Below are 13231 nucleotides of genomic sequence, written 5' to 3'. Positions count from 1 at the left end.
GACCCCCGGGCCGGCCCCGGTCCCTACTGCACAACATCTGCGTTAAACACACAGGGATTGCACGGGAGAATCCAGGCTTCACGGCTGGGATCTGCCTCGCCCAAAGGAGCGCTCCTGTGGTCACCATCCCGCTGTGCCTATGCAGGGCAGCTTCAGGCTGTAGCCAGCCCACGAGAGGCCCCTTTCACATCTCCGCACAAATCTGCGGGCATGTCTCCTTCGCACCCAGGAGTCTCGGCACCCTCCTTCCTTCACTGGGATCACCTAGAGATGTTTTGTGCTTCCTTCTTCTCCTAGAGCAGGAGCTGCATTTTGGATTTTTTCTGCCCAATACAAACTTAGTGACAAAGGCACAAAGGAAGGTTCTCAGCTCCAGAAGGACAGCTTCAAAACAGGCCCCAAACTGGCATGAAAACAGTCAGAGCTCTTCTATCTGAATGAAGGTGGTGACTTCCAGGTCAGCTCAGGACACATTATCTCATCCATTTTACATAGCACACACACTCCACATAACATTAGATGCTCACACCTATGGCAGGATCGAGTACAACTTCTGGCCCTGCACAGGACAAGCCCAAGAATCCCATCCTGTGCCTCTCAGAGCATTGTCCAAATTCTCCTTGAACTCTGGCAAGCTTGGGGCCACGACCACTTCCCTGGAGAGCCTATTCCAGTGCCCAACCACCTTCTGGGTGAAGAACCTTTCCCTTCACTTCCTTCACACAGCTCACAGTAGAGATGAGATTGCGCAGAGCACAAAAGCAGCCACGCCCCCACCCTTTAAAACAGCACAGCAGTAGACTTGTTTCTGACAGAGTCTGGAAAGTAAATATCCAAAGGTGAATACCTAATTTACACACCAAACAAGGAAAGCAGTCCCATCAGTACTGCAGGGATTTTGCTTCTTACTTGGTGTCTTCTGGCAACTTCTATGAGTAGGGAAGGGCTCACCAGATACTGAGTGCCAGCTCTGAGTCTCCTGTTCACTTTTATTAGGATGGTTTTAGCTTGACTAAATCAAACACAAGCACACAGCTGCAGAGAGAATTCCCTCATCAAACACAACTTTTTATTTCTGTAGAAAACATGATACTTTTCAGGAAGGTCCAGCTTATGAAACAGCAGCGTGCATGTTAATATACATAAATACACAGGGTTACAATTTAGTGGGAAATACATTTAAAAAAAAGCTTTCAAGTACACAAAACAAATGTAGTAAAATTAGACTATCCTTTCCACATACCTGCCTCAGAGAGAAACATTTCTCAAAAGGAATGAACTTCCACCCCATCATCTGCCAACAAATCTCTCCACTGGACACCAGCTACAGGAGAGCGTGAGGGTGGGCTGGGCCAGAGGGTTAATAGCCAGTGTTTGAGATCAGGAGCACATTTACCCATGGCAGTTCAGTCTCTGTTCTCTCAACTATCAGGATGCGTGTAGTGTGACAGTTACCCAGCCAACGGGTTAAGAGAGCTGCAAGAGGTAGGAAATACCTCCTTCCTTCCACTTTCAGGTCCCTGAAAGGTTACTGCTGTACAACTTTGTTACCCACGAAACTGTGGCAATCCCATGACCCTGGGAGGCATTTATTTATTAACAGTCACAGAAATGAGAATGCGGCCCCACAGGCACGGCACCGGTGCTGCCAGGCAGTAAACACAACTGACAGGCACAGAGCTTATGGAAAAACAGCTGCTGGATGCAGGCAGCCTCTTCAGTAGAAGGAATAATGTCTACAGATATGGAAGAATAGCTCAATGCATCACAGACTTCCTGAAGATTTTCCTGCCAAGACACCAACAACAGAGAATTATAGTATCATTTAAATAAAACACCAGTTTGAATGAATTTGAAAGACATTTACAGGAAGCCAAAAGGCTGATCCTTATGTTACTAACTTTAATCCATTCCTCCTACTTTTTGTCCTATAGGAGTTTAGAGACCTGTTAACATCACTAAACTCTTTCATAAAATTTTAAAAACTGAGGATTAAAACGTAAATCAGTCTCCAAGAGAGAAGAAAAAGGCATCTGAACAACAGATACTCCCTGATCTTGCTCTACATGCTCTCATGGTTAAATCAGCAACCTGTGCAACGGGAGTTGTGTCCCATTTCCAAGCCACACAATGGCAGAGATCCCACGATTCACTTCAGCTACTGCAAGTGCAAAGGGCAATTCAAGTTTTCCTACCAGTCTCCAAGATAAAAATTAAATGTTTGCAAAAAACAGAAACATTTAAAACTCTTTAAACAATTTAAACCAGAACTGTTCCTATCAGAACATATTTTACATGTTTAAAAAAACCAAGAAACTCAGGCTATTAAATAAGAATCTACATATCTTAAAAACAGGTTTTTTTTTTTACATTACAGCCAGAAGTGTTTATTGTCCTATTTTCCAAGGTAGGAAAGTTCATAAGTTATTTCTTTGAAGTGCCTCACAGAGGTTCTGGTTGGCATCTGGTTCCTCATTCATCACCTCCACAGCCTCCCACTCACCTGACCTACTTGATTTCTTGATGGCCTCTACCACACTCTGCATGTACAGACCATCCTCAAAAGAGGCTGCCATAGACACAGGTTTATGATCCCATGTCCGACGGTCTTCCTGGTCTTGGAAAGACTGCCGCAGGGCTTGCACCATGTACACCATTCCTTTCAGGTAAAGCAGAGGGATGTCTTTAAACCCCTTATCCAGAAGGCCCTTGTTGACAGGCAGAGAGTCTGTAAACAGTAGTTCTTCCTGGAGCGCAGTGTTCTTCTGCCCGTACAAGTCTGTCCCACGAGCTATGAGGCGACCGGCAGACCCCACAATCATGACCTCATGGATGAATGATCCGGGCATGTTGAAGTTGAGAGTCACAGTGCAACAGACACCGTCACTCATGAGCATCTGGAAAACGCAGAAGTCATCGCTGGTGACGTGGCGGATCCCGCTGATGGCCGTGTTCTGCTTCACAAAAGTCTTGAGCAAACCGTGCACCTTCTCTGCCCTCCTGCTGGTGAGGTGAGTCAGGAGGTCGATGATGTAGGTGCCCATCGTGTGCAGCCCACCCCCTCCCATGAGCTCGTCACAGATCCAGTTGTACTGGTGGCTGAGCAGGCTTCCCCCGTAGACTCGCACGTCGCAGATGATGACGTTGCCCACGTAGTGCTCCTCTATCAGCTGCTTCATCTTCACAAAGGCGGGCAGGAAGCGGAGAACATTGCCAACGATGCTCATCAGCTTGGGGTAATACCTGGCAGCTGTGACCATCCTGAAGGCATCCACAGAGGTAGCAGCTTTCTCACACAGCACGTTCTTCCCTATCCCTGCAGCACAAATGAAAAAAATACAGTATTTAGCATACATGAACAAAACATGCTCAGATGCCCCAAAGGCTCTCAAGAAGTGGTGTTTTTAAGAGTTGGGCTTTTGTGCTGCAATTTCTAAGGTAAAGGTCTGGGAACTAAAATAGGAATGCCAAGCAAGACTCAACGCTGTTTCCAAGATGCTCCAGTTGCAGAGCTGACAAAGTCTCACACAGAGAGGCTCCAGATAAAGAGAGGATTTTTACATCATGAAAGAGAAATGTTCAAATGGCATCACATGGCATCAAAACAAGACACAATATGAGTGCTATAGTTACAAAATTATTTAAATACCTGTATAGCCAGAGGAGGAAAAAAAAAAGTCATGTACCCTGCAGGGAAGTGGTGAGGGGAGATTTGATTTTCACTTTGTATTTCACCATCACTATAAATTTATTATTTTTAATTAATTACTAGAAATGGGACATACAAGTTACTTACATATAAAAGACATACAGATTCTGAGCACTGAACACAACAATTAGAACTAATGTTTTGGCAAGTGGATTGTTTTAAAACAACCATTTCTAATCAGAAAGCAAATAATTTTGATCTGCACATACAGCCTGCTTGTACAATCAGACAAAAAGTGACTGAGTTACTTTGTGACAGGAGCTGCACCCCCAAGCCGACCCACTGCACTTTTATTGCTACTGATGCACTTTACATCCTGCTCAGCCCAAATGAATCGGGCTGATTCATTTTTTTTTTCCCCCCTAACTTTAAAGCAGAAATAAAGTAATACAAAAGAGCACAACAATACAAGTTTTAACCAATTCTTACATTTGGAGCTTTTCTAGTATTCCCCTTCTCATGGCAAGGCTATAGTTTTCCTGTTTTTTTCCTATTTCACATCTGTTCTGATCAAATACTTACCTAAACATTTTTCAGTGTAATAACCATGTTATTCCTAACATGGTTGTTACAGACACTAACTGGTGATATCAGACCTGAAGGTCCATCATGGCACACCACAGTCTCTGCCCAAGAATTGCAGGAATCACTGCACACGGTGGTAGGCACCTGTCTGAAAGCTCCTCCTTAGCCAGAGCAGACTGTGCTCCCTGCTCAGAACAGCTTTTAATCGACTCCTGGTGAGAAGGTACCAGCACTCAGGCCCCTGAGTCTGTCCCCGGCACACGAGGGAAGGCAGATTCCCCACTGCGGCTCCCGCTCTCCGTGCTCCCCCTCCCGGCTGCACCCAGCCAGCCCTTCAGGAACCTTCAGGGGCCAGCGCGCTCCCGTGACACATCGCCGTGCCCAGCTCAGCCACAGGGCGCCTACAGCAGACCCAGGACCTCTACTAATAGACACAAGCGAAATCCGGTCAGAAAATGACAAGACTACAAGTGAGAAATCCCCTAAATCGATACGAGTCTACAGCAGCTTTAATGAACAAAAGGTAAGGTCAAACTCCCAGTAGACACCCTGGCTGTCCATTGGTAACCCCCCATTTCAGGGACCATTTCTAACTCCCCTGTCCCCAGTCCTGCTGCCAAGGTGAGGCACAGCACTCGGTTCAGTACTTTGCAGGGCTAGCTGAAGCACCTGGACAAGCATCTGGAGCTGCCTCAGTCCCAGTTTATCTGCCTTGTTTAAATGGCACTTGTCTCCAAGCCAGGTTACAGTAAAGCACCACCAGAAAAAGCAAAAGGATGCTCACAGCATCCTGAGCAGATCCGCAGCCTCAAAGCTTGCAGAAAACCGAAGTGACTCTGGCTCCATGTACACCCAGGGTACAGCTCTGCAGCCAGTGCTCTGCTGGTGCTGCTCCCCCACCCACACAGCCCTGGGTCCCTGCAGGGGGGACTGAGAGCAGAGAGGGCCAAGCCTGGGGACAGCCGTGTCACGCCAGGTGGCTCCTCACACCGGGCTGTCCTTGCTCTGCTGCCCAGCCTCGCCCTTGCTCAGTGCTGTGCCTGTTGTGGCAGCCCAGGCTGGGCCTCTTGAGGAGCTAAAACTGGTTGATGCCTTTTTTTGGGGTGGCAGCCAGTGCAGCACACTGACAGCTCAGCAGCCCACTGTGCACTGCTGGAGTGCCAGCATGGAGACCTGGGAACACCATAACAGTTCTGGGATAATCCTGCTGTTGCCATCAGTGGAACATCCCTCCAGCTGTTCCCAAGCTCACAGAGATGGCCATGAAGCAAGGACAAGGGCCAAGTCAGAGATGGCTACAAGGTCCCTTACAAAAGTAATGGCCATGCCTTTTGTTTTCCAAGGTAGTGCAACTTACATCCCTGGGGTTGCTACTATTGTTTTGGTAATGAATAACCTGAACTTTGTACCATATTGTTTTCCTAAACCACAGCTGCAAAATTTTCAGCTGAGGCCCTCACCAGCCAGGAGACATGAACGCATGGATGGGTGCATTTAACTGTGGGACATCAACCACAACACAGACATTGGGTGAAATTTATTTAGTTCCTCTGAGATCAAAAGAAGCACAAATTTAAGGAGAGCTTCTTGCTTCGCCTGTTGTGGAGATAAACCATAAGATTACACTCATTTTAATGTGAACTATCCCCTGGGCTTTGATCTGTTCTGTCTGGTTCATGAACTCAAACCATTTGTCACTGCTTTGTCCCCAGGCTTGTTCGTGGATGTCTGTCAGTAAGAAACTTAGGCAAAGAAACTGCACCACCTAGAAAAACTGGGTCTCTTTCTCCTCTTTGCCAGGAACAAAAATGAAAGCACAATTTAAAAAAAAGTAGAAAAATGTAGAAAAATAAGTAATAGAAGTGTCAGCACTTTAAAACAAACAAACCAAACCCAACAAAACACAACACACAAGACTATTATTACTGCACCACATCTGACATTTCCTAAAGCCCAGTCTCTTGGTGAGTAAACATCGATCTGTTATAAACAATTCGCAGCCAATAATTCTCTGATTATAACCATCACTGTATCAACCCCAACTTCCAAAGAAGTTGGCTCTACCCTGGTTCTGTGTTCCTTCTGAACATTCGGGCACAGGAAACCACCCAACAATGGCTTTAAATAAGTCACAACATACTGAGCAGCAGACTTACAAATACCACTGCAATGAACCTGGAAATCTGAAAGGCAAGGTCAGCATCACACTGAGATGTCTGCGTCAGTTTGCAGATCAAAACATCTCAGGACAGAGGAAGTGATTGTTACCTTTTCCTGCTACATCCATCCATTTCCCTGGCTTTTTCAGCCTTCCACTTCCTAAATTTGCATTCAAGCATACATACAACCTCTGTACTTCTGAACCAGCTTTACTCCTTTTCCTCCTCTGGACAATGCCATCTTATGGGTTCCCAGCCTTCCATGAAGGAATCCCAAACCCTTTTAGTTAATAATTCACCAACGAAGATTCAATCCTCTCTTTTTTAGCCCACTTGATCATCAAGAGCTGCAAGACCTAGTGAAATGCATATTACCTAACAAGTGCTCTAAAGAGCTTTTAGCATATTTGAAGAGATAAATTCTACCTTACAGTTCAAATATTTAAAAATCAGAATACCTTAAAATTCAAAGGACAGTACTCTAATGAGGTAAACAAACAAATCTAACAACCTAAAAAGAAAAGGAAAAAAAAGCCTGAAATCTGTCTCTGCATATCTAAGTGGCATTGCAAATGTTTGTGCAGGGACTTGTTTACTTCCAAAAGAAATTACCGTAGAGCAAAGAGGCACAACAAACCACCCTGGCTCACATGGTCTGAGATTACCTGTCCTAAAATTAACTTGTGTATCTCCTGTAAACACAGTAAAAATATCACCCTTGTTATTTACAGAATTACACGCAAACCGACACCCACACTGCACTACAGGAGAGGACATTAACACTACAAAGTCACACTGGGGAATGAAGAAATGTCAGGATGCCCGGGCAGTTGGCTCCCATCTCCCTGCCCAACCAGTCAGACACCAAGGGGTGTCATCCCTTCTTTCTCATCTAGCTGGATTCCTCCTGCTGTCCCCAACGTCTGCCCTCCTGTGTCATGTAGTAGGATTCCTCCACCTGGGATCACAGCAGCCTGCTATGGCCATGGATGTCCCAGGAGTGGTCCAGGTAGTGGTCAGGGTCACAGCTAAAACAGCATCTCTTAGATCCTAATACACAAGATTCTACTGAGTGCATAAAAATATTTTTTCAAAGGCTTTCAAGTTCCAAGTTTGATTTTACTTGTGGGGAAAACAAATCAGAGCTGAACAACCCTCCCCTTCCAGGCAAATCTGTTTTCTAGTATAGAAAATTTGAAATTAATTAAACAATTCAAGTTGTTTTGTTTGGGGTTGGGTTGTTGGTTTTTTTTGGTTGCTTTGGGTATTTTTAATTTCCATTTTACCCTCTCATTATTAACTCTGATACAGCTGATTTTTATTATAAACTCCCTACCATAAGTTCAGTCTGAATAGAACGAGATATTTTAGCCCAATTGGTCCAAGCAGAGCTATAAGCAATTATAAACAGTATTTTTACAAAAAAAGCCCGAGGTAACTTTTCTCACAAATGCCACTACCAATGCCACATGAAACTTCTAGCACTGCATTTGCCCTTTGGTGCAATCAGAATTGTGCTGGGATAACAGCTCCAAATTTCAGTCTGCCAACAAGCTACGGATTTTTGGTCCAACTGCAAGGATAAAAAGGTACCTAGAGCCTTCACAGCGATTTGCCGAGTTAGTGGTGGAGGGATGTTGATGCAAACCAAATCTACGTCCTGATGCAGCAAGACATCGTCAGTCCGACTCGTGTAGAAGGAGATGTTCATTTCCTCTGCCAGCTGTTTGGCTTCCTCTTCAGTCTTCCCCCAAAGAGCCTCAATGGAGAAGCCTTCTGCCCTCAGCAAGGGTACCAGGACCCGGGCAGCACTACCAGTTCCAAACACACCCACTCCAGGGAGCATTTTCATTCTTCATTCATTCAAGCATCAGGGTCTACACACAGGCCTTCAATAAAATGTTCAGCTCCTCAGCTTGGTGTTCCATCCACACTTCCTAAAATGTGAAAAGTTGTAAGTCATTATCAACAAAAGGCACATTATGGTATCAAACACATCTATCCTGAATGCCACCTTCAGTCCTTTTCATGGCTTTCAACATTCTCAAACATCCTAATGACAAAAACCAAAACGCCCAAAAGCTGCTGCCATCTGTAGAGATACCATATTAAGGGACAAGTCTAACAAACCTGTTGCAGAAGAATGGTAAGAAAGCAGCTTGACAAAGGCATCTCCTCAGCTTCAAAGCTCAGCACATGGGGACAGAAACACACACAAGAATGCAGGACAAACCAGACAGAGAGAGGCACAAACTGGGAGTGACAGGAAGCACCAAGAGGACAGGACACAGAGTCTGTCACACTGGGAGTAAAAGCAGTGCTGCTCTATTTGTGATGATGTAAGTCCCCAAATGAGATAAAGGTTTGTGAGATGAGGTAATATCTTTTATTAGACCAATTGAAATAGCTGGAAATAATAGACATGCTTTGGGGCACATAAATCTTTCTTCCAAATTAAATATACAAACTGAAAACAACTACTTGGACCTTAATAATTTTATGGCAAATAGATAAGTCAGTCCAGAGAACATTTAGAAAATATGTCCTGGGGGGAAAGCCTGGATTCAGTGAGCTTTTTTTTGCCTGGGGAGGAGAAGGCTACAAGGAGACAAAATGCCAGCGTTTAAATACGCAGAAAGCTGCTTTCCGAAAGGAAAAGGGCGCTCCTCTGTGTCCACTGTGGGTAGTAGAAAGCTTTACTTAGCTCAGGACAGTCAAAAATATCTCCTTCTGCCTATGCCACTTAACCTCCAGGAATGCAGGGGTTGCACAGAATTATTATAATCCCTACACACAAACATTTGGTCAAGGCACACTCCTTTTGTTCTTTCAAGTATTTCCTGGTAAATCAATTCCTTCAATCCCTACCTGCCAGTCTGCCTTAGCACAGCTGCTGTTCACAGCTGGCCAAACTGCCATTAGCATTTGCTTTAGCACCAACTTCAAGGAGAGAAATCAGAAGTCTCCTCAACCTCTGACACCACAGAAACCTATGATCCAGCTTTTGTTCTGTGCCTTTCTGAGTTGTCATCTACTACGCCCACTTGACCTTGTGTGAATTATTTTTTTAGAGAGAAAAACATGATGAGTTCAGTTTTTGTTAGAAGCTTACAATGAAAGAGCAAAGGTCATATTTTAAAAGAGAACTGGTACCTGCACCAGATCAACACCTTTGGAAAAGACATCTATGACCAGCAAGAATCATGGCCTGTTTCAGAAAGAGAGTGTTACTCATCTCCCCATCCCAAGATACTCACATTAAGTTACAACACATGAAAGCAAATCCTGACACAGCTCTGGGCAGTACCAGCACAGAAGTGAAACTACTGCCAGTGCAAGTGCTTGTTTGTAATCAGCATCTCATTAATCTGGGGGTGCCTACACTGCCCAGCACCTGTTATAAAACTGAACCCTGACTGAATTCCCAGGTATTTTTGTAGTACAGACACTAAACTAGAAAATAGAAATGCTTGAGAATATTTATCTTCCAAAATGCAGAAATACTTACAGATGCTATTAAACAGCTTATGAATTATTTACTTAAATAATTCAGTATGTTTTTCCTTATTCTGTGTGATGCAGCATTTGCAGTGATACTGTCACTGTCATTCTTTATAAGGATGAACAAAGTTCATTGGCATAAACTCCTTTTTATCCAACATTTAGCAGTGACAAAGATCAAAAGGATCTTGAAAATATTTACTAGTCTACATAAAGGGGTGGGATCCTGGGATACTGGCAAGGAGGATGGCTTGTACCCAGGCTTGCTTTATATAAATCACACAAACAAAAATAAAATCTTGCAACTGGATGGACAGTAAGCATAACTCTTGAAGTCCCCACAAATCTGTTTGGCAGTTTATGATCTGGAAGAATTAAAAATTCTTACAGCAGAAAGAGCATCATCTTCATTTGAAGGGACACAAAGTGAGGTGGAACAGAGACCAGGTGAGTGTGTGCCTGCTTGCACCAGATCACACAGACGTGCTCAACAATGTCCAAATTACACAACACCACAACAGTTTAGAAAAGCCTGAATTCATTGAAAATGCTCTAAGAATGCACACCACAGCATGTGCAACAGGAGACTCAGACAAGCTGATTTCGCTAACAATTGCTCATTTTAAGTGTTACTCTCTCCTGTTTTCCATCCAACTGTATCTTTAAAAAAATCTCAGTCAGGTGGAATTAATTTTAAACTCACTTATCCTAAAACATAGCATACTTCTACTTTGGTATCACTAAGACCTATGGCACAAACCTACAAAATCTAGTGATTAACTACCACGCACCAGCTCCTGATGCTACAAGAACTTCAGGTCACCAGCTCACCACTAGTACCACCACAAATCAAGAAGTGGCCAACCCAGCTTCAGCAATGACTTCCAGCAAGGCAGCCCCAGTTCTCTGGGTATGGAGACATGGCTCAAAGGGCCCCACAGGGCTGGAGACCCCCAAATATTGCAGACACCAAGCTCTGCAGAGTGGCCCTGAGCAGAAAACATGCTTCTCTGCCCTCCCCTGAGAGCCACCTGCAGCCTCCTCTTCCCCCACCAGACTTTCACCAACTGGGAAGTCCTGGTTTGGCAGGGCAGGTGCAGCAGGATGGATGTGGATGCTGAAGGGCAGCAAAAAGACAATCATTACACAGGGCAAGTCACAGAGCACACGGGGCACAAGCAGAACTGGAGCAGATGCTGAAAAACCCATAATGGGAGCTTCGAAAAAGGGGTACACATGGGTACTCCACCCTTCACACGCACACTGCAGACACACTCCAGTGCTGGCAGATGAGGGATTCCAGCCCAGGCCACCCTGAGGAAACAGCCTAAACCCTCTGTGTCTGAACAAGGCACCGCTGAGGAGAGGCAGCTGTAATTAACAGTTTAGGAAGAACGAACAGACATCCCAAAAGAACAGCACTGTGCCACCACGTAAGTCCCCAGAGCACCATCGTCTGGAGCGCTATGTGCACATCTGGTACTTCTCCTCTAAGTGGGGAGGGAACAGAACTGCAAGTGTTGCAGAGGTGATCAAAAGCATCAAAATCTTCTGAAAAGGAAGACCTAAGCAAGGAAAGATTCCTCGATTTGGAAGAGACATCACAGGTAATAAAGTCAAGTGTGGCTTAGGATGGAGAAAACCGAAATTTTCACTGTCCTTCACCACACAAGGGCACATCAAATGGAGCTCAGAGAAGGCAGGATCAAAACAATCTGAAGGAGGTGGTTCCTTGCAGCAGACTTTTTAAAGTTGTGAAGTGCCCTTGCCATGAGACAATGCAGACATTTGTCATTTACAGGAGAGAAGAGAGACTCTTGTCTATCCACTGAGGCTCACTGAATGCACAGAAGTCACATCTAGCACTGAACTGAAACCTACACACAATTGGATTCAGCAGAGCACGGAAACAGCTCTGAGAAAGAAACTGCTACCAGCACCAGCTTAGAATTAGGTTCAATTTCTACATATTTACTTTAGAACCCACCAAGCCTCAAACCTTCAAACAAGCCTCAGCAAATTAGTTACAAAAATCATGAAAAGCCTTTTAAAAGCCAATTAAAGTCCTAGTGCATCAACCTCTCCAGTGGTCAAACACTGGAATGAACACTGTAATGAGAACCCTCCCCTGGAACACCCAAAAGGCAGAGCTTTTATGGGCAACTGAAACTAGACTGCCACAGATACCTTGCATGTCAGGAGATAAAAATCAATCTAACAGAGATGAAATAATCAATTTTGCAACATCATTCTGACTAAAATTTTCCAGCAGAACCACTTAAGAGCTCTACCATTCCTTTTTTGGTGGCCACAAAACACCTCAATTCTTGCTGAATTTCACAGTGAGTTTGAAGTCCCATCCCAGTCACTGAAAGGAGCTTTTTGACTCTTGATACACATAGCAACAAGAAGTTTTGTGACCCAATGCAATGAAAAACCTGACGGTTCCTAAAGGATCCCGTTCACTTCCATGTTGAAGCAGTCTGGGAGCTCCAAAGGCAGAAGTCTCAAAAATTAAATAGTACAGTCAAAGATCACAGGGCCCAGAAACTGCTGTAGACCATTACAGATGGCCAAAGATAGTGAAAGAGTAACAGCCTATGTCCAGAAAGGTACTGGCCAGGGTAGCATTGGCTCTGCATAAAGAGAAAGCTTTTCACATTCTCCAACTTATTCTAAAAAGTTCCATCTGGGTTCCAAGATGAGGTACATGGTGGAGGAGCACACCAGCAAGCACTTCTGCCCTCTGGCATGAATATACCTGAGGCTCTGTATGAAATGGTTCACATGTTGATGTCAAAACTGACGTGCTTTCTTTACTAAACGTGCTTTTGATTCAGTGCCAGCGGGTTGTGTGATAACCAACGAGTCCACAGCTTCAAGGAACTCCCACCACACCTCGAGACAAGCCCAGCACAGCATTCTGTCCTTCCTGGTCTGCATGTACAGCAGCAAAGGCCCCGTTCCAGGCACACTTCCCACAGGTGCCACCCGAGGTCGAAGGTGGCAATGAGGACCGTGCCGGAGACAGGAGCAGTTGGAAAATCCTGGAAACCAAACCGGCTTTCATGCAAAGCTCATGGCATGGCCATGGCTGCCCCAGGGATGCCTCCGGCATGGCCCACGATGCTCTGTGCTGCCCGGAGGTGCGGGGCTCGGGCAGCTGCTCGCCGTGTGCGGGTTCTTCACAGGGCTGGACGGGACAGAGCTCATCTGACCTCGCCTCACCTCTGGAACAGGGCAGGGGTCACCTCGCCTCACCTCACCTGACCTACCCCCTTCAGGGGTCTGGATGGGACAAGGCCCCACCTCACCTCACCTCACCCCACCCCACCGG

At 45.2% G+C, this 13231-nt stretch overlaps 1 protein-coding gene across 2 annotated transcripts; it reads right to left on the bottom strand.

Moving 5' to 3' along the window:
* Positions 1-1047: 1047 nt before the first annotated feature.
* GFOD2 (glucose-fructose oxidoreductase domain containing 2) lies at positions 1048-13167 on the bottom strand. 2 transcript variants are annotated; one of them, XM_017740939.1, is made up of 3 exons: positions 8524-13167; positions 7987-8330; positions 1048-3316 (listed from the first exon to the last, which is right to left on the bottom strand). In XM_017740939.1, the coding sequence occupies exons 2-3, from the start codon at positions 8243-8245 to the stop codon at positions 2418-2420; spliced, it is 1158 nt and encodes a 385-aa protein (XP_017596428.1). In that variant the 5' UTR covers positions 8246-8330; positions 8524-13167; the 3' UTR covers positions 1048-2417. The 2 variants fall into 2 exon arrangements, with proteins under 2 accessions (XP_017596428.1, XP_008636942.1); XM_008638720.2 differs by having other exon boundaries at positions 7987-13167.
* Positions 13168-13231: the final 64 nt, after the last annotated feature.

This window comes from Corvus brachyrhynchos, unplaced genomic scaffold, assembly GCF_000691975.1.
Source record: "Corvus brachyrhynchos isolate BGI_N302 unplaced genomic scaffold, ASM69197v1 scaffold26, whole genome shotgun sequence".
In the NCBI taxonomy this organism is placed as follows: domain Eukaryota; kingdom Metazoa; phylum Chordata; class Aves; order Passeriformes; family Corvidae; genus Corvus; species Corvus brachyrhynchos.
The sequence above is the reverse complement of the archived record's forward strand: the minus strand, read 5'-3'. Positions and strand labels throughout refer to the sequence as shown.